Source organism: Rattus norvegicus, chromosome 13 (genome assembly GCF_021556685.1).
Source record: "Rattus norvegicus strain SHRSP/BbbUtx chromosome 13, alternate assembly SHRSP_T2T, whole genome shotgun sequence".
NCBI classification, from domain to species: domain Eukaryota; kingdom Metazoa; phylum Chordata; class Mammalia; order Rodentia; family Muridae; genus Rattus; species Rattus norvegicus.
The window spans coordinates 49,583,431-49,608,988 of record NC_141546.1 but is presented as its reverse complement, the minus strand read 5'-3'; the positions used below and the strand labels follow the sequence as shown (position 1 = coordinate 49,608,988).

Genomic DNA, 25,558 nt, shown 5'->3' with positions numbered 1-25,558 from the left:
CCAAGGCTATTCAGAAGGTTGGTCTCATAGCTTCGTTGCTGGACTCTGGGCTCACAGCCTGGCCTTGACATCATTTGTTATGGGTAGCATGCCTCTGTGTCTTCTTCTCCCTGCTGGGCAGGTGGGAAGGTGAGCTGGCTCTCTGGAGCCATCTCTAGAGAGCTCAACAGCATTGATCCCGGAAGACTGCAGCGCTACCACACTGGCTTCCTATAGCAGGCCTTGCAGAGGAAGGTTCTAGGGCAGGGCCTGGGCATTTAAAGGGCAAGCACCTCCTCCCACAACAAATACACATGCAGGGCATGGCAGGGACAAAAGTAAACCGAATTTCACAGGCGCTGACAGAGCGTCAGAATAGAATGTGGTAACCAGGAAACTATGTGCAACTCTATTTTTACATTTGCAGTTCTGTTAGCGTAATGGCTTCCTTATGTGTGTACCACATTGTTAGGCTAATGAGCTCCATCCACCTAGCCAGGCGCTCCTTACTCATCCTGACCCCTGTGAGCTGGGACGAGGACTTTTGCTCTTCATGTCCGCTGCAGGCTGACATTGGGGAGCCCTTTGACTTGTTAGCTTGGATGCCACCCTCTCCAGTCAGATCTCAAAATGTCCACTAGATCCCAGGTTAGGTGATCCCTGTGGGGAAGGCGAATGAACTCTGGGGATGAGATTCACAAGAACAGAGGGAAGCCCCAGCCTCCCCAGGGACACCTAGGGAAGGGATCAAGGTTCACGGACTGCCTCTGTTGGGGTCCTTGCTGGTTGTCATGGTGACAGACCCATCTTTGTGGAGGATCCACTGAACTCTTCTTTGATGGGTTAGGTGGGGAGAGATTTAAGATATGCCTTCTTTGTGGGGGACCCCACTCTTTCCTGAGCTTGAAGAACAGGGAGAGGGGAAGAAAGGAAAGAGCAGGGTTTCCACTTCGTTTTGCTCTTTTACTTCTGAACTCACTCGGGACACGTCCTGAGTCACTCTCTTGTGTCAGGAAGTGCCCAGTGAGCATTTTCTTTGTGTTAGACACTTGCTGACACTGTAGAAAATGAGTAAGACTTTAACCTGACCTCAAGGATTCACAGTTTAGGGGTTCACTCTGCAAGTTCTTTCGGAGCATCTTTGTCCCCAGTGTCTCACCCAGTGTCCTGCCGGTGTGCCTGTTGACAAAGGCTGTGCCGGGCATGCATAAACCGTGCTGCAGTAGGGCCCACATCACTGCCACTTCTTGTGGAAGGATAACAGGGCGCCTTGGAGCACATGCATGCAGCTGCTTCCTGGTTGCTGGCTATATTGTTTTAATACTAGCCCATGGGAGATGAGGCCTTTAAGCTCAGGTATGGCCCCTGCCTGTTGGTGAATTCCCTGTGTTTGATGAGCAAGGAACCCAGAGTGAACAGTCTGTCACTTGTGCCTTCCATGTAAGCCAGGTTTGCTCTTCCAGCTGAGAAGATGCCACCAGTCTTTACTCTCTCATAAGCACGGGGGAGGTGCAGGGTCCCAGAAGGGATAGAGAAGGAGAATGCCAGAGAGTTCTCTCTGCCATATACCCCACTTTAAAACAAAACAAAACATAACCTTACTCTGCCTGAAATAGAGTCCAAACAAGTACTTCATGATCTTTATATAGCAAGAAGAAAATCTCCCATGATGCCTTGCCACCATGCTGGGGCGTTAGGGATGATGGCCTTCATGTGCACCAAAGACTATCCACAGCCAGCTGTTCCTTCTGCTTTGCCCTGGGGGCAAGAGTGTCAGACTCCAGGCCACAGGTGTTTGTGCACGTTCCCTGACTATCCCAGGGTGCACCTGGGTCTTCCAGGGACAGCTTGGCTCTGGGCCCATCGCCTCACACTCACTCTGCATCGCCGGGACTCTCTCTGCATGCAGCCGTCCTCAGACCTTAATTTGAACAGGCAAGGAAACCAGGGCCGACTCTGCCACATGCCCACATGTGTGAGGCTGTGTGCAGGACTGGAAAGGGTCGCCTTGAGGTTTACACGGATTCCTTAATTGCTTCCACTTTGTGGCATGTTTGAATGAGTGTTAAGTGGACACACACTGAAGAGATCTTTTCTCATAGAAACATGTGTCACTGGGGAACCAACCAGAGACTCCTCTCTGCCTCCTTCCCACATGAGGGCTGATACACACATAGACCGGGACGGGCCTGTGCAGTTTGCCTCTGGCTGGGAGATTTTACTTGTTGTTGGTGTCTTTTCCACTGGTGAGATGACTGTCTTTAAGCCACAGTTCATGCCTTTGGGGATCGGGGTGCAGAGCAGCGCTCGTTCTAAGGAAGCTGTTATGGCTTTCACAGTATAGCTGCTGTGACTTAGTCTGGGACAAGAGTGCGGAATGAGTGCTGTGCTCTTCGGGGGGAGGGTGCAGAGATGGCTGTGCACTCATTGAACAGCACAGAGGTGCGAGCCGACATCAAAGACCACCGTGAGTAAAAACTTCACTGGACCTTGGCCTCGTTTTCCCTGAGGAGGAAAAGCCTTAGCCTTATGATTGATGGTGGTGAGTCAACAGATGGACTAAAACCAGGACCATTGCCACCCAAGTCCTGAAACACGAAGGTAGCCAAATGATAACGGAGGCCCAGCATTTATCGCATGCCTGCTATGTGTCAGCATGCACTAGGCACTTGCACAGGAAGTCCTTTGTGAACTCGGTGTTGGCTCTTCGACACTACTTGCTCAGTTTAGAAATAAAAGAACTCGGGGCTCTGAAACCCGTCTAAAGGCTCGACACTCCGGGCTGTGTCAGGATTTGAGCCCTGCTTGTCTGAAGGTCATGCCCTTCTCTGTGCATCTCCTGGCCTTGCCATCTGCCATTAGGGCTCACTGTGGTTACTGCACGAGGTCCAAGCGCAGCTCAGTTGCCAAAGACCCCCTGCCAAGTGGCAGGGAAGAAAATGGGGTCAGCGAGCCACACTCCTTACCTCCGTTTCCCTCCACCCCAGCGGATCAGGATGTTGCTACACCTCTGTCATTCTGGGTCCGTGTCATTTCATGCTGAGTTCACACGGCTGTGTTCCCTGTCCTCTGGGGACTTCTGGGCCCAGATAAACCTGATGTCCCAGCCATCCAATTGTGAGACATGCACACAATTGACCAGAAAACAGAGTGAGTTCGGAGTGGATGCTATGTCCTCCAGGGCTATGCCGCAAGTGGGGCAGAGGGGGAGGCCCCAGTGTGGCAGAGCTCAGAAGGCCCTTCTTACCTAAACACTGCAGCCATCTGGGACCAAGTAGGCTTCCAGGAGTTGAGGTGGAGGGCAATAACACTTGTAGCAGCAACTGATACTCATTGTAGCTTTCTGTAAGCCAAGCATCCTTAGAGCACATTTAATCGGCCCAATCCGGCATGAGGGCTGCAGCCTGGCCCTGCAGCCTTCCTCTCAGCTCCAGACTGGCCAGTTGCACAGCACTGGAGAAGACAACTTCTCTGTGCCTTCCTTACTCTGGGTTGTTTCTGGGGTCAATAAAGGTAGCTTTTGAAGCTGGGCATGGTGGCTCACACTTGTAATTCTCATACTTAGGTGGTGGAGACAGGGAGATTTGAGAGTTCAAGGTCATCCTTGCCTAAAGAGTAAGTTCAAGGCCAGCCTGGGCTATATGAGACTGTGTTTCTAAAAACAGTATTAAAGGAGTGAGTGAATACATACATACATACATACATACATACATACATACATACATACACCCTCCCCTTCAGGTTAGTGGGAATTAAAGCTTCCATGTGGGTACTTAGTTAATTATTTAATGAGGGCCCAGTATTATAAGTGCTATGCTTTTCATCCCACCGTACAGATGGGAAAACTGCAGTACAAAGTACTTAAATGATTTTGCCCGACTTGGTTCATTCAGGATTTGAACCCAGGCAGCCCATCTTTGGGGGCTGTACACTCAGCCATATATGCTATGACCTTGTCGAAGATGTATTGAGTTCAGTGAGGGGTCCATGCCTGAGGGACGAAGCGTTGGGAGGGCCAACCTGGCAGAGCCTGCCTCTGTGAGGGGTCCAAAGGAAGGGGCTAGAGGAGGGAGGTCATCTGAGGTATCCTGCCAGAGGGGATTGAAATAGAAAGAGAGGGATCTGGATTCTGCTGGCTCGGAGGAGGGAGGGGGAGCGAGAAGACTGAGCGACTCCTCCCGACAGCATTTGGCTGGCAATGAGATTTATCTCCAGAGCAAATTGAACCCAGTAGGAACAGTTTTTAGCAAATATCAAGAACTGCAGAAGCTGGGCAGCCTGGAGTTCCCTTTCCCAGTGTTGCCCTGGGCCAGGCCCTCCTCATATCACCCCTACTGCAGGTATGAGAGTGGCTCCGCCCAGCGTTTGCCACTTTGAGTTTTCAAAACATAGTACGTGGAGTCGGTAAGGCCCAGTTTTCCTGTTTTCTGCTACACTAAAACCTCTGCCTGCCCAACCCCGGAAGGAATTAATGTTCAACAGCAACCTTTTATTATACATAAGCACACTGTCGCTGTCTTCAGACACACCAGAAGACGGCATCAGATCCCATTACAGATGGCTGTGAGCCACCATGTGGTTGCTGGGATTTGAACTCAGGGCCTCTGAAAGAGCAGTCAGTGCTCTTAACTGCTGAGCCATCTCTTCAGCCCGAACAGCAACCTTTTAGTTAAGCACTTACTATGTGCCAGGTAGTATCCTAGAAGTTTGAACAAAATGGGCAGAAAGCTTCTGTCCTTGAGGAGTTTAGGATGCAGTTGGGAGCTGTGCAGCCGTGCAGGATCCACAGAGAATCCAGCAATGCTTCTGCCCTGACCTGTGTGTCCCATCCCAGAGATCAGAGTAGAGGGCTAGCCTCCCAACACCCTTGAAACTAGAAGCATCGGTAGTGGTTCAGTTCCCGTTCCTCATGGTGGAAAAGCTGAAGGAGATTCGGGAGATTGAAGCAGTTATTGGGGCAGTGAATACATGCACCCCAGTGCCCAGCCCTCCCCTCTAGCTGCCGATACAGTCCAGCAGCCCCTGCCCAAGGAATGATCCTGCCCACCATTAAGTTAGGTCTTCCCAGACTCTGTATGTCTAGAGGCCTGTCTCCCTGGAAATTCTAAATCTTTGTCAAATTTGTTTGTGATTTATTTATTATATATAAGTACACTGTAGCTGTCCTCAGACACACCAGAAGAGGGCATCAGATCACATTACAGATGGTTGTGAGCCACCATGTGGTTGCTGGGAATTGAACTTAGGACCTCTGGAAGAGCAGTTGGTGCTCTTAACCATTGAGTCATCTCTTCAAACCAGTCTTTGTCAAGTTTCACGGCATCATCATAAGTCATCTGTGGCCATCCCCCTTCATCTGGGTCCTTGCTACTTCCTTGGAACTAGAGACTAGATGCTTTCCTCTATGCTTTTCCTGGGAATGATGCCCCCGCCCTCATCCCCAGATCCTGTATGTCTGAGACTTGGCTGCTATAGGGAGAGTCACTCTTTAACTGTCGGCAACTGCTAGAGTTATTTATTTATTTATTGATTGATTGATTGGTGTTGTTGGTTTTTGTTTTGTTTTGTCTTTGATTTTCTCAGAAGCCCCAGCCCCTTGTTCAGCTTGTGTGGACCAGTGGCCCATGGGGGACAGACTGAGCATAAAAGAACGACCTAATCTTAGGGACTTCCCCAGACTGGCTCTGCCCTGCCCAGTGAAGGCTGGCCAGCTGCCTTAGCACCTCTGTACTGTGGTCTTCTCGGAAATCCCAGGGTGGGTAAGGAGCCACGGGGGCTCAAGGAGTCAAAGCTTCCTCATCCTGGTGCTGCACAGAAACTGGACTACAGCCTCTCACATCCCACACGGTCCCCTTGGCAAGAGGGTTAGAGCCCCTGGCTCTGCCTGTCCAGGCTGCTCAGCAGACTTACAGAGAAGGAGCTCCGGGACAAGTAGCTGAAGAGAAAGGTAGCAGACACAAGGGCCATGAGCATAGGTACTATCTTCTGTGTGACCTCGAGGGGACAGGAGGCTGAGACTTTGGAGGAAGCTAAGGTAGGGCCAGTGAGTTCCTGGTCACTTGCTTCAGAGCAGCCAAAAGTCCTGGGAACAAAAGAAAGTAAAAAAAAAAAAAAACAAAAAACAAAAAAAAACAAACAAACAAACAAAAAAAAACACCTGGATATATCTTCTTTTGTTTTATTTTCTTGAGACAGGACCTCACTGTGTAGCACTTGCTAGTCTGGAACTTGCTGTGCAGACAGACAGACCAGACTGTTCTGGACCTCACAGAGACCTGCCTGCCTCTGCCTCCCAAGTGTTGGAATTCCAGACATGAACCCTGTACCCTCTTTTAAGGATTTCACTGCCACTGACCGCAGATATACAAACTGAGAGTGTTCTGCAGTGTAAATGGGGTCAGATAGATAAGAGAACTTCTAAATTGAAGGAGAACTCAACCTCAGTGGAAGTGGAAGCTGGGTATATGGATCCTAGGATTCCATACTAAACAGGTCCAATCAGGAGCAGGATTCTGTGAGCTCATTGCATCCTCCCCGCTGTAGAAGCGACGTCCATTATGAGGCAGGAGGAAGTGCTGAAATGGCAAGCTCCCAGTGGTAAGACTGGATTCTAAAAAGGTGAAGACCGCCCACAGCTCTAAAAGTCCCGCCCACTGCACCGAGAACTATTTCCAGGATTTGCAGAGCTATTTTTCTGCACCAATTGCCAGTGATACCGGTTAAAAATAATTGAAATGCAAATCCATGGCAGCCCTCTATGGAATACTATGCCTTACTGAGAAATCTAACAAAAAACGCTAACAGGAGGTGTCAGCGACCAGTGAGAGCAGCCACAGCATGGGAGTGTCTTTTGTGGGCAGTACTTGGCCAAGTGGCTCTAAGCAGTGTCTTGGTCACATCCTGTTAAGGTTTCTTTATTCATACAGTTATCTTTAACTGTTTGGAGCTCCTGAACCTCCTTAAGAAACTGATGGGCAGTGTGTCTCAGAGACAAATGACTGTCATCTATCTGGGCATGTGGCTGACATCTGGTGACTCGGTCTGCTGACCTCCTAAATCTGGTCTGTGGATACAGATCATAACATTATTTTCTGTGGTAGGATGTCATCAATGGGTTGGCAAGACAGCCTCAGCTGTGGGCCTTGTGTTTTCCTTCTGTTTGGGGGTTTACTTGGCCCAAGTGAGGCAATAGGGTTTATTACAAATAGGTCAGTTATTCCCGGGAGGGAAAAGTTGCATAAGATTATCTCTAAGGTCCCATGTAACCTTGTGATTCAGCAGCGTGAGACAAGTAACGTTGCATGGAGGATCTGCTTTGACTCTTGGTTAGATAATAAAAAAAATACTCGCCCAAGTATTTTGCCTGCTTCTACTGAATATATGGTGCGCGCGCGCGCGTGCGGGCACACACACTCACACACACACACACACACACACACACACACACACTTCACTCTCCTCTCCCTTTGCTTGCCTCATGCCCATAGTTGCCGTGACAACCAATTTAGGATGGTCTTGGTCTATGGACCATGTTATCTAGGTGGTACAGAGCTCATCCGAGGCCCAGTGTGCAAGGGCCAGTGAAGCTGTGTGTGTGTGTGTGTGTGTGTGTGTGTGTGTGTGTGTGTGTGTGTGTATGGGACAGTTGCCATGGTAACAGATAGGACATATCCAGGTGGAAACATCTGAACTTCTTGTTGGTCAGAGAAGCAAGGGGATGTGGTTTGTAAATGAGTTCAATTTCAGACCTGGCTCTACATTAGGTGTTTCTTCCAGCTTCTCCCGGAAGTCCTAAGAGCAGAGGAAGTGGAGATTCTACATCCTCCCACACTACCTAATTTACAGGACCAGTGGCGGTGCAGAGAATACAGTCGTCTAATGTCGTGTAGCAAGGACTAATCGGAAGCTTGCGGGAAGCGTTAGGGTCACTGGGATTGCGAAGGACAGAGTTCACCAAGCCAAGACAAGTAGAGACTGGTGGTACTGTATGCTACTTCCTCTGTCCATGGGATGGTTCCCCTCTCGCTCCCCATTCCCAAGATTCAGTAGGCCAGGTTTACTGTGACTGTGGTCCAGGAGCTACTCTAACCTCCGGTACAGCAAGTATAGGGGTTACAGCATCTCATCAGTAGGACCATGGACTTTCTTGTTATGGGGGCTCCATGCTTCTTGGAATAGTATGCAGTACAAAGCAGGTCTCCAAATACAGCTGCATGTTGACGAAGGTTAGTGTGGAAGGCTGTAGGCCCCTCACGGGCCTGCACTCGAGGTCTAATTTTCTCAGGTACCTCCAGTGTGGTCTTGGGCAAGTTTCTTTCTCCATAAAATGAAGGTAACGATACTCCCTGATACACAGGGTTTATAAGGTACACAACGAATACGAGAGGGCCCAGGTATGTGGTGTCCGTGGGGTCTCCTGCCCTCAGTTCAGCAAACCTCAGTGTGCTATCACCTTCTGTCTTCTATAGTAAGATTTCAATTCAGTGGTGGGAGAGGGTCTGGCTTAGGATGCAGCTAAGCAGAGTGTGATTCCATGGCTCCTGACTACATCAGCAGGGAGGAGAGGCTCAAAATTGTGCGGGGCAGTCAAAAAGGGATTTCTGAGCAAGGGGGCCTTGCGAGATGTATTGGACTTTATCACATAGAGAAAGGCTTGGCAAAGCAAAGGTATGGGGGTTGGTGGGGGAGAATTAGACCTGGGAAGAGGCAGGTAGAGAAGTATTAGGGGCCACGGTTGCCAGGAGACAAAGTCAGAGCTATGGAGGTCTTGCATATTGGACAGCACAGGCCCACTCGATAGCTAGGCCCCCCAAGGGTGGAGTGGTCCTTACCTTGAAAGGCTATCCAGACCACCAAGTTGCAGATCTTCCTCCTGAAGATCACAGAGCTGTGGCTATGAGGAGAGGAAGGCCTCTATGCCCTCGGACCCTGAGTCCACACTTCTACCTCCAGGACTGCCCCCGGAGAACCAGCCACCAGGAAGAAAGACCCCATGTATAAGCATGGGCCCGGGAACACTTGGCGAAAACTAGGAACAGCACAGTACAGCCCAGAGCTAGGTTCTGCTGGCCCCAGACATTCTACCCATGGGGTTCCTGAGGAACCCATGACTGGAGGACGGGCCTGCCCTTACACAGTAGGTCTGGAACAGGCTCTTTTGAACCCTGTTCCCTCAGGTTTTGCAGACCTGTAGAAGAGGGCCAATACCTCTTCATCCTTAAAGAGACATTCTCTAGTGGCTTCAGGTCCTGTCTCCCTGTGTGATGAGAAATGACTTGGTTTTCTTCTCCAGGCCTCCTCTCTCATCCCTGTGTTATTCCCTATCCTGTCGGTATTAGGGCTCGGAGGAGGGAGGAGTGGGAGGCCAGGCAGCTGAGAGATCAAGGAATGTGTGCAGCAGCTGATGGTTGATCCACATTTCTGTCCTCTTGGGATTGGGGCAGGGTTGGGAGCAGGGTGGGGGTTAGGCTCTAGAACCCTGGTTCTGTTACCATTCTTTCATCTCAAGCCGTTTTCCCTGACAGGCAGGCAGATCACAGTTTCTCCCCTAAACTCACACATCTGACCTTTGAGCCTAGAATGATAATCTATAATCCCTGAGCTCAGGGAGTCTGTAGGACTAGAGAGGGGGATGCCAGGGACTTGCACAGAACACAGTAATTTCTTCTCTACCAGTTCTATTGCAAAACAAAGCTAGCAGCTGGGCTGTTGGCAAGCAAGCAGAACAATCTAACAGGACTTCCTGGGGGTTAGCGTGCTAGGGTGACTGTGTGACACCACTGTTTGTCATTAACTTTTTCTTATGCACATAGGAGTAGATGGTGAGCCCTAGTCCTAATTTAGTGCTTAAACATGTACCAGACAGTCTGGGCTGTGAGGATACCTGTGGCCTTGCTTACCCCTTTCTTTCAGACGTGTAGCAGAACTCCCCCATACTTTTGAATACGGCAGAAGTTTGAGGCACATGAAGAAGTCTTCTAGCTAGATTTCCCAAGGTCATTCCCAAAGATATGGGGTTTCCTTTGAAAGGGACAAGGACAGATTCTATGGCCTCCCCCTGTCCCAGGGCTGCTGAGAAGTGAGAAAAGATGTTACTGGGATTGCATCCCAGAGGCCTGGCTCCCACTCCGAGCTCCAGCTGTGCTGTCTCTCACCACAGGGTACTGAGAGGTCAACCCTGTTTACAGCCCCCCCCCCCCCCCCGCACATCTGCTGTGAGTCACGCATTCATTCATTGAATTAGTCGTCACTCAGCAAATATTCCTGAGAGCCTACTACGTGCACGGGACTTCAATCGCCTTTGAAGCCTAGCTCAACCAAAAATGGATTCTCGAGAAACACAAACAGATGATGAATGACAGCTACAGATGTTAAGGGATCATCAAAGTGGCTGCAGTGAACGGTGGGGCAGGTTGGGGATGCCATCCTTAAAGGAGGGGCATTGGCCTTCACAAAGGGTTGAGCAAAGCTGGGTCTGGTAGCACACGTGCAATTTCAGCATTCAGAAAAGTCTAAGGCAGAAGGATATTAAGTTCAAGGCTAGCTTGGTGAGACCTTGTCTCAAGAAAGAAAAAAAATAACACCCATCCAAGAGCTGTACAGGCCCCAAATATTAATTCTTGACCTCCCCTTTCCTGCACACCCAGATTTAGCCCATGAGCAGATTCTAATGACTCTGCTGCGGTATGCCATTGCTGGTCACTCTTGCAACCACTGTCTCCACCACTGTCTTTCGGCAGGGTTCACCATTCAGCCAAGGACCAGTACAGTTTGCCTCTACATGAGACTCAAAAGGAAGCCAGGTCTCTCTCTCCCTGACCTGCCAGTGTTATTCTGAATGACATCTGTATATAAAGACCCCAAAAGCCCTCTGTGTCCCGCCCCTCCTCACCTCTCTCCCCCAACTTCCTGCAGCCTCCCTGCTTCTTTCTCTCTAACGTCTCACCTTCCTTGTTGACTTTCAAAAAATACACCATGAATTTCTTATTTTCATCCCAGCTCTGTGTCTCCTTAGCATTTTTTTAAAGATTTATTCATTTATTATATATAAGCACACTGTAGCTGTCTTCAGACACACCAGAAGAGGGCATCAGGTCCCATTACAGATGGTTGTGAGCGACCATGTGGTTGCTGGGATTTGAACTCAGGACCTCGGGAAGAGCAGTCGGTGCTCTAACCGCTGAGCCATCTCTCCAGCCCTTAGCATTTTTTTTTTTAAACATCCATTTTGTGTGTGTGTCTGTGGGAACTTAGAGGACAACTCTTAGGAGTCAGCTCCACGATGTGGGTTCTGGGCATGGAACGGAAGTTGTCAAGCCAGTTAGTGGCAGGTGTGCTTGCCCGCTGAGCTATCCTGTTGGTCCCTCCTTAGAGCTTTGAAGTAGCCGGTATCTCTAGCCAATCTGTTGTCTGTCTTTTCCCACGGAGGAAAAGGGTTTGTTTTGTGTTTTGTTAAATCCCCAACATCTATCCCAGCGGACCTGAACCAGCATGAGTAACCAAGAGCTGTCTTTCTAGAGACGTTGTGCTCACACATCAGCTGTTTCCACAGTCTTTGGCCTGGCCTTGCCCACCTACTGTGGGGTAGAGTGACTTAGGGAAATGACCTGGTAGAAGGAAGTGGGGAGCAGCATTCTACAGAGACAGGGGCATGTCAGAATCTTCTTGGAAAGTTACAAAGAAGGTTATCAAAGAGGGATGAGCACAGCAAGCCTTAAAGGCGAGCCTGTCACTCTTTGGGGTTGATGGCTCCAGGACCTAGCCTGGGATGGGCCAGGCTTGCAGGCACTCATGGTTGGGTTTCTCGTCTTTGTTCTCCAGCTCCTGACTCTGGGCACTGAAACAAGAGTGCTGTCAGTCCCCAAACTCTGTCCTGGGTTCAGCCCCCCACTACTCTCGTCCTTACATTCCTTCCCCCAAGGTCACCTTTCAAGGTCATCAGGTCAGGAAGAGCCCAGCTCTCATTTCTACCTTCTTCTCCCTTCCACTGCCTTTGCCCCAGCTCTGCTAACACCGTCCCAAGAAGCAGCGGAGCCCCAGACCACCCACCACCCCGGTGTTACAACATCATTTCCAGTCCCAGGGGTGTGAGAATGTAGAGTTCCCCACAGTGTGCCTCTCCCTGGCCCCACACCTACATCTCCATTCCTTACATTGCTTCAAGCTATCAGTCAGCAGACATGGTTGAATTGCACATCCTCATCCCAGCACAGAAATGGGTAGAAACGGGGCATTGAGTTACAGGAGAGCTAGGGACTGAAGATATAAATGATCCCAAACCAGCCTCTTTCCCCACCTCCCCAGTAGGAACTGGCAGGAGCCAGCCCTCAGGTCACTGACATCAGTAGCACCCTTTGTCTACCCAGTCCACTCCTCCCCCCAACCCCCATCTTGCAGTCCCTTGAGGATCACTGGCCTCCATGCAATGAGACATTTGAGACCTGGCATTTTCACAGGGTGGCAAAGGGAGAAATAGCTGAGTCTGAGGGGCTCGGGGCTGATCTTGGGGACAGTAGGGCATGGCAGAACCCTCTCTTTTTAGGAATCACTGGAGGGAACACTCTGTACATCTTGGCTTTATCGACAGATGCCAGGATGGCTGTTGCCACGGCAGCAGAGCATCCTCCCTACAGAAGAGGACGGTTGGGAAACGCTGGGGATGTGAAAAGAATGAGAAAGAGTGAGACGGAGGTGTGTTGGAGCCTTGGGGTATTCCAAGACGGTGTGTGGAGGGACCACTACCTGGCCATGGCCAAACCCTTTAAAGACAGGAGGAAGACTGCTCTCAAGAAGCCTGGCAACGAGTCAGTTTGTGACATTGTGCATAGATAGTATTTTACATTTCAGAAACCAACAGGTGACATGCTGTGTGGGAGGGGAGGGACCCCAGGCTTAGAAGGTAGAAAAGGGAGGTGCCTCCCTTCTGGTAAGAACAGATACTGACTTGATTTCAGCCAAGAGGCTGAGGAACGATCTTTCCTTCATCTGGTCTGTCTTATTCTGTAGAGAAGCAGAATTTCAGGGGCTGTTTACTGGAGGAAGGAAAGGGACTGAGATTTGGGGAATACAACATCCCGTGAGAGACGGCCTAGAGGAACAAAGAGGATACAGAGAAGAGGAGGAAGACATAAGCCGACACACGGGATCAAGTGAGGGAATGAGGCAACCATGGAGGAAGGAAGGTCAGGTCCCGGGGGCAGTGGGCATCCGGAGCAAAGGAAATGCAGGTGGATAGAACAACTCATGGACTAGGGCCTCACAAAATGCTGAAGGCTTTCCTACAGACAGGCACGTCAGAGAGGAAGGGTCAGGTTGAGCCAGGAGTATTGGCTGCAGCAGTAGACACGAGTGGATGGACATGGTGTTGTTCAGTCAGGATGGTCACCAGAGGAGAAGAATTTTTATGCCGGGTGTTGGGGAATTATCAATAACAATCAACAACTTAGTGAATCAGCCCACAGGCCTCCATTGGTTTCCAAATTGCAATTTGTAGACAAAGCAACATCCCTGTGCGGTTGGGTCAGAGCATTTATTGTATAAATAATAATTGTATAAATTACAGAATGGCAGCTAGAACAGAATGAGAACTTTACAAATGATGGTTTCTTCCCATAATCCTACCACTCTGGGGGGTCGAAGCAGGAGGATCCCAAGGTCCAGTGGTTTGTGACACTCTTACACGTCATCTGTGGGATCAGAGAAGCTCTAGCTCTTGAACTAGGAGCTGATGTTCAGGTATAACCATGAGTGTTTGTGTGTTCTGTGACATTGTCCATGCTTGCGCATAGTCTACCTGGATAGCCCTCAACTGGGCTATCCAGTTGACCAGCTTCAGATTTCTCGTAGGCTTGGCTCCAACTCTGAGTTTCCAAAGATCGGGACTTAGGGCCTCTGAGGACAGTCTGCCTGGTGACTCTCAACACCCAGACCTCTGCCTGCACACTGAGGCGGCACCTCCTGTCATTGCTGTAACTAGAACACAACATGACCACGCCTGTCTTCCAGAGACAAGTGGGTGACACTGCATCTTCCCTGGGACAAAGTTATTTCCCCAAGTCTTGGGTTGTCTGCCTTGAATCCCTGCCAGACATTAAGTTCCTGATGCGTAGACACTCTTCATCTTTCTCTGGATCTCCAAGGTCAGCTAAAAGTCCACAGTTCTCTTGCCAAGCACCTCTCTGCCCAATAATCCCATACTCCGCACCGTGCTAAACGCAGCCTGTCTGCTACAGTCTCTGTCCTAGAAAGCTTTATAGAATCTCAATCCAGCCCCGGGGTCATGGAAGTTAGAGTATCCTGGGCTCTAGTCAGCACCCCAGTGTCCAGCATTCAGGCCTCAGAGCCTGAGTTGTTAATACCTACTCTGGGATAGCATGGCACTTGGAGAGCTCCTATCCTGTTCAGACATATCCAGGATCTTTTAAATCGGTTCTGCAGCTCTGCCAAGGGACCTAGACTAACTCTGCTCTGAGTCCTTAGTGTCCCAAAACCCTTTTAACTGGGGAGCTAGTATTATAACCTTTGTAAGAGGAACTGAGACTCAATGACTTTGACAAGGTCACGTGATCAAGTGGAATGGAGACTCAGACTCCTGCTCCCAAGGGTTAGCCTCTTCAACACCTCAGTTCCCCTTCCCTGTCAACCCTGGGCTCTGTCTAAAGCACCCTGTCCTGCCCTGTGTCCCTTCTGGGTGTAGGAGGGCAAACTGTATCTTAGAAACTGAAGAGAATTTCTGAGGGAAACCAAAGGTTTGTGGGAACTTCCTTCAGACTCTGCTAGTTTCTACCCAAGACCTACAGGGCCACTCTTTCTTCTGGGTCTAAGACACCCTTTCCCAGCACCTTCACTTGTACCCCTTAGTCTCCCCTCCTCCACTCATGCTTTTTCCCAGATGCAGCAGGGAACCTTCTACCCCATCTGTCTGTAGAAAGCAAGGAGAAAAACTGGTGGGATCCTCTCTGTGCCCCCAGGGCTCAGCTCACAGACACCTCCCCCTCCCGAGCCAGAAATAGACACACTCTCTCCCCTACCTCCCTCCCCCTGCGCACACTCCACCCCTCCTCCTGTTTGCTCCCCGCCTTCCCCCTCCCCTCTTTCGCTGGGAGCTGCAGCCCGCAGCCTCTCGAGCTGGAGGGAGGAGTGTAGAGAGGGCGCTGCCCGGGAGTGTGCAGCCCGCAGCACGGATCGGCAGCCGGGGTACCGAGACGAGATACCAGCATCACAGCACGTCCCGGCTTTGATGGAGCCGCTGATCTTCTATCGTTCCTTTGACTGATTTAAATTTTTTAATTTATATTCTCCCCGCCCCGCCCCTTTTCCTTCGACCCCGCCCCATCAACCCGCTATTTCCTTGCCTTTTCCTCTTCCCGGGCTCCCTTCTCCGCATTTCTTCCCCTTCCCCTTCGCCCTCCGCTCGCCCCCTTGCTCCCTCCCCTTCCTCTCCCCTTCCTCCGCGGTTTCTTCCGTCCTCCCCCCCCCAACCCGCCCCCTCCTCTCCCGGCGCTCCCGCCCCCTCCCCCGCCCCGTGCCTGCAGACGCGCGGATCGTCCATGCGCTCCTCACAGGCAGAATGCTGGGCAGCAGCGTCAAGAGCGTGCAGCCCGAGGTGGAGCTGAGCGGCGGCAGCGGCAGCGGCGGCGACGAGGGTGCGGACGAGCCTCGGGGAGCCAGCAGAAAGGCAGCTGCGGCGGACGGGAGAGGCATGCTGCCCAAGCGCGCCAAGGCGGCAGGCAGCAGTGGCAGTATGGCCAAGGCCAGTGCAGCGGAGCTGAAGGTCTTCAAGTCCGGCAGCGTGGACAGTCGTGTTCCCGGCGGGCTGCCTGTCTCCAACCTGCGCAAACAGAAGTCGCTCACCAACCTCTCGTTTCTCACGGACTCCGAGAAAAAGCTGCAACTGTATGAGCCTGAGTGGAGCGATGATATGGCCAAGGCACCCAAGGGTTTGGGCAAATTGGGGCCCAAGGGCCGCGAGACTCCTCTGATGTCCAAGACACTGTCCAAGTCTGAGCATTCGCTCTTCCAGCCCAAAGGTGGCCCTGCGGGCGGCGCCAAGACCCCACTGGCACCGCTAGCACCCAGCCTAGGCAAACCTAGCCGGATCCCTCGGGGACCCTATGCAGAGGTCAAGCCTCTCAGCAAGGCGCCCGAGGCAGCGGTGAGCGATGATGGCAAATCGGATGACGAGCTACTTTCCAGCAAGGCTAAGGCGCAAAAGGGCTCAGGGACTGTGCCCTCTGCCAAGGGCCAGGAGGAGCGGGCCTTCCTCAAGGTGGACCCCGAGCTTGTGGTTACCGTGCTGGGCGACCTGGAGCAGCTACTCTTCAGCCAAATGCTAGGTAAGTCTTGCCGCCCCGCCCCACCCCGCCCCTGGTTTTCTCCTGGCCAGCTTCAGGGAGAGGTGGTGAAAGCGAAGCTTTCCAAACCCTTTCTCCCCTTATAGCGATCACTGGCCAGGTTAGGAGAGGCATTACTGCCCAGATGTGCAGAGCTGGCCTACCTCCAGCTGTGTCTGGCTAACGTGTGTGTCTTAAAGATGTCGCTGATGGGAGCCTGGGTTCTGCTGTGGCCTGTTGTAAGTGAGGGTGGACAATGGGGACGGGAGACTTGGGTGCTTAGAAATCATTAGCTTCCCTGAATTTTGAAGTCCGTAGTCCTAATATGGCAAACGGCGGTGAGGTTGGTAGAAACACCAGCTGAGGAGTGGTCTGCGCTGAGTAACACAGCATCCAGCATGGCTAGGAAAGCCTTGGTAAGAGCCCAGATCTAGGGCAAAGATGTGAGGAAAGCAGATGTAAGGGCTAGTTGGTCCTTGGAGCAGAGCTGAGGCTCCACTTCCTCTGTGAATCCCGGGTGGGAGCTTGAGTCGGATTTCCCCGGGTGTGGGGGACCTGGCAACAAGAAGAGTCTGGGGCCAGGGAGTCGGGCGAGCAGCCAGCTGTGTGCATCTGGATACACGTCCTTTCCCCCAGCCCCAAGCAGTCACCCCTGTCCCCCTAAAAGGTCTGGGCTTTTGCAAGGAGACTCCGGAGAAGCCTTTGCCCTTTGGCTAATGAAAGCCAAGCTGGCGGGAAGGGAGGGACAAAGCTTCCTCGGTGGAGGAAGCCAGAGAGCTGCTCCATTGTTCTCCAAGCCTGAACAGTCCGAGGAAAAAATCCAGAGCCAGCCCGGGAACCGTGTTTTCTTTCTGTGGAGCCCCTGTCCTCAGACAGGGATACATGGAGGATGTGCCTAACAAGGCTGCTGTGCCTTGGAAACTGGCACTGGCAGTCCAGGAGCTGTAGGAGACCGGCTGCTAGCCACCTTAAGTGCACAGACTTGTTGCAGTGGATATGGGTCCTCAGGCGTCAAAGCCCAGGGACCCCATCTTCCTGGGTACCTTGTAGGCGGGTACCGGCTCTGCTGGGGGCTGGGAAGGGGCGTGTCCTGAGCGTGTGAAAGGGCGGGGCCAAGAGGAGGGTGGCGGTCCAAGTGACCATATTGATGGAGAGAGAAGCTAATGCTGGTCCAAGGCCCCTGGAGAATGCTGAAGGAAACCTGTTCGGCCTGCTGCAGTCATCCTGAGACCTCCCCCCACCCCACCCCACCCCCAGCTGTGGGGTGCTGAGGGTCTGTTGAACAGGGATTCCACCTCTGACACAGATAGCTCTCTCTGGTAGAGGCAGTCAGAAGACTGAACAAGGGCAAAGGGAGGAAAACTGCCTTGTGCCTTTAGGCTGCCCCCAAATTTCGATTTGACAGTGGAAAGGAGGGATAGGGTGGAGTGTATAGAGGTGACAGGCAGAAGTGCCACCTTATTGCCTGTTGAGTGTATCAGAGATCCTGCCCTCAAGCAGCTTGCCATTCAAAGGGCTTAGACAGTAAGGGCAACAGAACACTTGGCACCAGGAGGGCTATGTGGGGGAGGAAAACTGGACTGGGGTCTGGAGAGGGACGGAAAAGGGGGGGCCTGTCTTAGGCCTCACTGGAGGAGGTGGCCGTGGAATTGGGCCTTGAGACATGGGGCTATCTTGGAATGAATGAACATCATCTGAAAGGACTGAGGGGGAAAGGGTCTTCATACGCTTCAGGCACGGGAAGATGAGTGTTGGAGTAGAGGGCACAGCCCCATTTTCAAGGTCAGGGCTTCCCCTGTTTGGGGTTGGTTAGTTAATCTAGCCCTCTTTCCCTAGTCAAGGCATTTCCCACACTGACCATAAAAGGCCTCTTAGCTGCTTCTCAAGAAGGGTCACCACGGAAACTCTGAAAGATGGTCCTAGAGCAGGTTCGGAGCAGGAGAGGAAGAGAACTTGAGCTGTGCTCTCTTAGTCCTGCCTAGGTGTCCTTTCTAGGACACTCCAGCACACTTCCAGGAGATCACTTAACAATTATGGGGGTTTGGGGGCCGGGGAACTCCTCCCTTTCTAGCTGGTCAGATGCTGGGCCAAAGCCAAGAGCCTGCTGCTTGAGCAGAAGAATCCTCAATTGCTGCTCTTTTGTGGAACACCTAAGAGGAGGAGGAGCCCACAGGTGTGGAAGGGTCTGATGGAGGTGTGTGTACTGGCCTTGGGCCAGCAGAGCCATTCCAGTGGCCTCCTAGAGAGCGATGGAGGTTCGCTCTCAGGTGGAGGAGAGAGGTGGGAAGTCTGCAGAGGTCGCCATGTGGCCTCTGGGTGAGAAGACCAAGATACAGTGGCATCAGGCCCCAGAATACACTGTCTGGAATCAGTTGATAGGAGGCAGTTGATGACTCTAGGCCAAGCCTTTTTCCTATGTGAAGATGAGGAAGACACCAGGAGGCGTAAGGAAGAAGGTGGGGAAGGTGGGCATCCCAGGGCCTGTACAAGTATGCCCAGGGTTAGGGAAGGCCCTTGGTGTGCAGCACAGAGGCATCTGGGGACAAGGCTGTTATGATGTCTCCGAATGGCTAAAGTCATGGAGTTTTTGCTCCCGCCCATGAGGCCCAGTGTCAGCTCATACACATTCCCTGTGCTGTCTCAGACCCGACTCTACAGGTAAAGGGCAGGGAGCTGGGGCAGCCTCAAGTGAGAGCCTTTCTGGAATGAAGGGGAAGCACTGAAATCTGGTCATCCCTTTCCAGTCTCACCTGGGTTGCAGATGATCTAAACAAGCTCTCTGTCCCTTCCCTAACCCGAAGCTGCCGAGTATGGTCTCCCTGGAGAGTGCTGGAAGCATAGAAGGCTGAGGGCCCGTCCCAGGGGAAATAGGCCAAGTCGAGTACCCTACCTTGACAGTCCATATGAGATAGTTTTGATTATGGAGGAAGGACACTAGGCCAGCTCTGGGGCAAAGCAGAAAGCTATATTTCCCGACTCTTTGTCCAGAAGTCCTAAGTTCTGGTTCCTCCTCTAGGGCTCAGTTTCCCCCATATGAGTGGAAGAGGCCCCTCCCATGGCTCATCCTGTAAGAGCAGAGGCAGGGACTAGACCTTGTGCACAACCTGGGTGGATCAAAGACAACTTATATTAACACAGAGAAGTTAAAATTACAGTTATACCCCAAGTCATACTTCAGCCCATCGCCTCTTCATCTGAAGATTAAAACAGTCAGTTTGTTGACTCCCCAAACGTTCAGCCTTCCAGGAAAGACTGGACAGAGCAAGACAGGAAAGACCTGAGGTCAGGGTGAGAAAGAAGCCAGGTCTTGGCGTTCAGTCCCATTTCTTCACAGAAGGTGTCTGGCATCCATGGATGGGTTTCCATGGCAACTGTTCTCTACCCTCAGAAGCACCGACCAAATACAATTAAGGAGGAGAGGCAGGAAGCTATCCATTTCTAAGGCACTGGGGCGTTGGGGAGGAGGGCTGGGAAAGGGTTGCTTCGGAGAATGCACTCTGGACTATATTATATTGAGTGCTGTGGGATGACCTCCTTTCCCAAGCACTTCTCACCATCCTTCCTCCGGTGCCTTGGCGGAAAGTGGACATGTGACTGTAGATAGCTTGCCTTGAGCAGGCAGGTGTTTATGAATATGCAAAGATATGCAAATATATGCAAGATCACCTAGTATCAGAAGCTCCACCCACAGGCATGGTGGGTGATTCCAGGAGTTCTATGGGGCCTGGAAAGTGCATGGGCAACCCTTCCCACCTCCCTTCCCTGAATAGTGGTGTTTGGCTAGAGGGGAGTTTTGGAATCACAGGTTGATGAAATGTTTGTGGCAGCATGCAGGGCTGGCTGGTAAATGTGCTCATGTGGAATAGGAGGTGACACAGGACCTTAGGGCTCAGGGCCTCCTGCTTTCCACTGAGCAGACATTTCTCTCCCTGCCACTTTCAGGATGGCTTCACCCAAGGCTAGGCTTGAGTCTCCATCCCAGGGTAGACAGGGAGTCCTATTCCGCTGCTCCTGATGGCAAGACTGAGCTGGTCCCCTCACAAGACAACCTAGGTTCTGTGTTGCAGAGGAAAAGACCTGGATGAGTAGGTTTTAGAGGTAGGCCCTTTACCTTGGGGAGAAGGTTCAAGAAGGAACAGGGGTGCCCCAGAGCTTCTCTGGCTCCCCCAAAACAGGTCTGGGATGATGTTTTTCCCATTACTGGCTGACTCCAAGCCCAGAGACCTTAAATGGGACTAAGTCATCTGGGACCCTGGCAGGTGTTTCCTGACACTCTCTTCTTGTTTTATTTTTCTATCCTGTGCCAGGTCTGCTCCTGGGGTTGTAATCAGCCCCTCCCTGCCCCTCGTCCCAAGCTGCCCAACCAGTTTCTCCTCTCCTGTTACTCTCTCTGATACATTCATTTCCACTTCTCCAGCCTCTGGCCCCAGGGCTCAGTGATGCAGGGGGCTTCCTGGATCTCCAGTCCCCAGGGTGCACAGCTGCATTCAGCTGCCGTCGCTCAGCTGCCCTTGCACCACACTGCAGCATCTCCCAGGACAGGCAAGGGCGAGATGCCCTCCTCTCTACAGCCTGCTCAGCCTTCCCTGGGATTTCTTAGAGCCACCGAGTGGAAATTGTCTAGATGAGCCACCCACTAAACGCTGAAATTAATCCCTCTGTGGCACCACAGGCAGGTGGGTGTTCTGTTTACATGCCCCTGGTAACAGAGGGCTCACTACCTTATTTTCCTGGAAAGCTTTCACTGTCGGAAGGTCCCCAACCCCCCGTCTAGATGCTGTCTCCTGAGAACTTCTTCCGTGGTGCACATTAGCTCTTTGGATCCTTAACAGATGAAGGGAGCCTGCATTTCACAGAAGTTCAGTGCCTGTCAGAGCTTCATCTCGTCTTTTCCTCCCTTAGCCCTGTCTTTTCTTATCTCTTTCTCATGGAGAAGGAGTCTGACCTATATGCACCTGGTTCCCAGGCCTGATCGTGCCTTTCTTCCATCAGATCTCATTCCTGCCTCCGAATACTGTTTACCTCTTAAAACGACTCCCTGCTGAGGATCCGTAGGACTCAGAGCACCTGGCTATAGGTTTTTCCCCTCTGTCCCAGAGAAGCTGTTCCCAGACAAAGCCTTTCTTTCCCTTTGCCTGAGTTCCTGTGCTAGCCAGCCAGCAGAAGGGAAATGGACATCACCTGTTTCTCATTTGCTCTGGCTGACCTCCCCCCACACCCTGTTGGATTACCCACATGTGTTTGATGTCCAGGGAGCCTGCAGCCTTCCCTCTCTTACACATAAAGAGCCAGGGCACCAGACCCAGCTGACTACCCTAAATGGAGAGGTGACCTCCAACAGAAGCCCACAGAATCCCTGCCATCAAGGCAGACACCTCCCCACACTGCTGTTTCTGCCGCCTGGGAGGCCAGACACCCAAACCTCCCTGGTTCCGTTCCGTTCCACTTTGTTCAATAAAGTCAAGTCTCTGCTTCCTTCTGGCTGGCAAACATCAGTGTGCAGACTGGGAAGATGTCTTCTCACGAGAGGTGGAGACAGGAACACAGTTGGTCTAGGACCCACTAGGCGTCTGTGTTCCTCTGCCTAGCCTGTGCTACAATGGGTAGGGGCTGCCTAGCCTGTGCTACAGTGGGTAGGGGAGGAAGGGATCATAGATGTTCTGCAGGCTTCCAGCTCTTGCTGTCAACACCACTGTACGTCTTGTGTTTATACGCGCAGTTCTTCATCCCATTCCGTCCAGACCTCAGTAAGGCAACCGGGGACTCTCGGCAGGAGCCATGCCTTGGCCTGGGCCATCCCAGAATCTATTTTAGATATCTCAATGATACATTTCAGGGCCACGGGAGTGGGTGGTTTCTCTGCAGAACCTTCTAATTTCTGGGTTGCAGTCTCGCACAGTGTGTCTGATGGTGCTGCTACCCCTGTGACTTGGGAACGCGGGCACCAAGAACTAGCACTTTGGTCAATATGGTCAGCCACTCCCACTGTCTGTCCCCTGCACTGCTGTCTGAGGATTATCCATTGGAGTCCTGCTGTTGGGTAGAGCTGGGTGCAGGAGATTTGAGTCAAGAGTTCCAGATGTTTTCATAGAGAGCTGGTGACATAAACTGTGACCTCAGGATGACTAGCGAGACGACAAATGCACGATGCAGTGGAAGTATTGACGTAATGGTTTATGCGGCACACACAGCAGATGCCTGGGTTGAATGTTGGACTGAGCAGGGTAGCATGTGTATCAGTGCATGTCAGTACTGGCGCACTCTGGTTTCCAGCACAAATGCCTTTACATGTGTCTATATGTATGTACACAAGGGCTGGACCAGTTTAAGAGTGTGAAACATGACCACGGAGGAGCAACTTCCCCCAAACAGACCCCCAGGCAGAGACTGCAGGCTTCAGAGGCCTGGCTTCTTTCCCAGACAAGCACTTTAAGTACTGGTTACCCTTCAGACTCTGAAGACACAGACTTTCTTTGCCCTTGGTGACCCACTAAACAGGCCCTTCCCTTTAGGGAGAGCTGGCAGCCATCCAGACAGGAGGCCCTGCCTTCTCTCTACAGAGTCCCCAAGGTGCCATGGGGCCTAGAATTCCAAGGTCCCTATGCTGGAGAGGCACTTTCCAGGAGCCATGCTGTTGGATTTTTCCTAGGTGGAGGGAGAAGGAAAGCTTAAGAATACAATATCTGCTTGTGGTGTTTAGCATTGTGTGGCTTCTAGGGCATATGTGTCATTATTTCTTGGTACTTACAAATGAAGAAATGGAGACCTTAAAAAAAAAAAAAGCCACCTGAAGCCAGGAAAGCAAATGAGTATCAGAGCCAGAATTTGAACTTAATCTCTAGGATGTACTGCTTCCTAGATCCCCAGTCCTTCCCCCAGTTTTTTTCCTCCCTTCTAATTCTGCTTAATTCATAAGAAACATGTCAAGCGGCTGGCAAGGGTAAACCAGTATGCAAATGAGACTGGGGCGTTAGGCAGGCTTGCTAGGTGGAGAGGTGGGCAGAGCTCCTTCCTGGCTGACTGGAGGAGAGGTGGTCTAGGAGAAGAAACAGGTGGTGGGATTGCGGTTGATGGGAAAGAGTACGCTGGGCCAATAGGCTCTGGGGAAACATCAGAAGGAATGAACACAGGAGGTTTCCAAAGGACCGCCCCCAAAGTCCTGTGTATCCTCCCTCTTAGGTGAGGTTGCCAGTAACATTAACTCCCCAGGGCCTTCGGGTTCTGCATCTGCTGACTAGAGAGGGATGTAGCTGTTAAGAGAGGTGCCTAAGGATCCCTCTGTTCAGAGGCTTCCTTCCTCATTAGGTACGGTTCTGATGGGGCCTACTGTCTAAGGTGCGGTGTTCTGTCCTTATCAGGAATTGGTCTTCCTTTAGCTTCCAGCTTTAGCTAGGCTATGTGTGCCCTGCTAAATGCAGACCACCAGCCCCCAAAGCATGAACCAGACCACCCACAGCACAGCCCCAGAACTGGACTCTAGAGCTCCTCTCCTCTTCCCTCCTCCCTTCTCCCCTTCCCCCTCCCCTTCTCTTTTCCTCCTCTCTTTTTTCTCCCTCACCTCTTGCCCTCGTTTTCCAAGACCTGGGTCTCCTGTAGCTCAGGCTGGCCTCTGATTAGATAGTTAGCTAAGGATAAATATTGAACTCTTGATCTTGCCCTTCCCGGCTTTACAAGCAAAGACCCACGACATCCATGGAAATGTTCACTTACATCTGACTTTGAAGCCGGGATACACAGAACAGAGGCTGCATTTCAGCCTCTGAATTGTCTGTTCGATTCAAGAAGCCATACCAAAGGAGTTAGAAATATATTCAAAGAAACCATAGCTGTGCATGGTGGTATATATTCTGTAATCTCAGATGTTCAGGAAGCTTAGGCAGGAGGACTGCAAGTTTAAGAATAGCTGTGGTGTTTTAGTTAGGGTTTCTATTGCTTCAATGCAACACCATGACCAAAACAACTTGGGGACGGTTTATCGGGCCTACAATTCCAGGAAGGTTCATCACTGAAGGAAGTCAGGACACAAACAGGGCAGGAACCTGGAGGCAGGAGCTGATGCGGAGGCCATGGGAGGTGCTACTTACTGGCTTGTTTGGCCTGTTTTCTTATAGACGCAGGACTACTAGCCCACAATGGGCTGGGCCCTCTCTTATCCATCACTAATTAAGAAAATGCCCCACAGGCTTGCCTATGACTTGATCATATGGAACCATTCTCTCAATTAAGACTCCTTATCTGATGGTTATAGCTTGTATCAAGTACACATAGACTAGTCAGAACACTTGGCAACGCAACTTAGGCCCTATCTCAAAAAGAGTTTGTGGTTTTTTTTTTTAACATTTATTTATTTTTATTTATATGAATGTGCTGTAGCTGTGTTCAGACACAGACCAGAAGAGGGCATCAGATCCCATTACAGATGGTTGTGAGTCACCATGTGGCTGCTGGGAATTGAACTCAGGACCCCTGGAGGAGCAGTCAGTGTTGAGTCATCTCTCCAGCCCTCAAAAGAGTTTTGTTTTGTTTTGTTTTGTTTTGTTTTTCGGAGCTGGGGACCGAACCCAGGGCCTTGCGCTTGCTAGGCAAGCGCTCTTCCACTGAGCTAAATCCCCAACCCCAAGTTTTTTTTTTTTTTTAAAAAGGCACAGGGGTACACCATTTGCCTAGCATACACAAAATCTAGGCTTGTTCTCCAGCCCTATCTGACCCCCCTCCACACAAACATAGCAGAATCATACATAACCTTGGCATAGAGAGGTTGCTACTCATCCAGCTTTGTTTGAATGAGTGTAGCACGGCTTGGAGCTCTCGGAGAAGACAGTCCTCCAAGGAGTGAAGGAAACAGGCTGCCCTGGGGTTAAGAGGGCACACAGGATGTGAGGGTCCCATTTACTTTATACTCAAGACTTCTATCCTTTTTCTTCCTGTCTGACTCAGTTGCTATAGGAGTCATGGAGGAGTTTGCTTTGCCACGGAATCTAGCTGTCGCAGAGTGTACTGTCCTAGAGTTCAGGGTTTGCCATAGGAGAGTAGACTTAGCATCTTAATCCTTCCACGGGGCCTTGATGATGACAGAGCATCCAGGAGTTGCTGCAGGACTTGACCCCTGGCTTTGCTGTCAACATGTCCCTGCTTCAGCCCTTGGAAGGGAGCAGCCACTGCAAAGACAGCATCTATGCTCCAGGCCATGCCATGGTCTGTCATGGTGGATGACTGCAGACAAGAGAGATGACCTTCCATGGCTGCCA

At 51.4% G+C, this 25,558-nt stretch overlaps 1 protein-coding gene across 5 annotated transcripts in view; it reads left to right on the top strand.

Moving 5' to 3' along the window:
• The window catches only part of Nav1 (neuron navigator 1), a 253,346-nt gene that overhangs the window by 83,925 nt on the left and 143,863 nt on the right, over positions 1-25,558 (top strand). For 3 of the 5 annotated variants that reach the window (NM_001427517.2, XM_087581656.1, XM_087581655.1), the window contains 1 exon segment: positions 15,513-16,313. The exons of the other annotated variants lie outside the window; for them this stretch is intronic. In NM_001427517.2, coding sequence (NP_001414446.1) covers positions 15,513-16,313 — 801 coding nt within the window. 5 annotated transcript variants of the gene reach the window in all.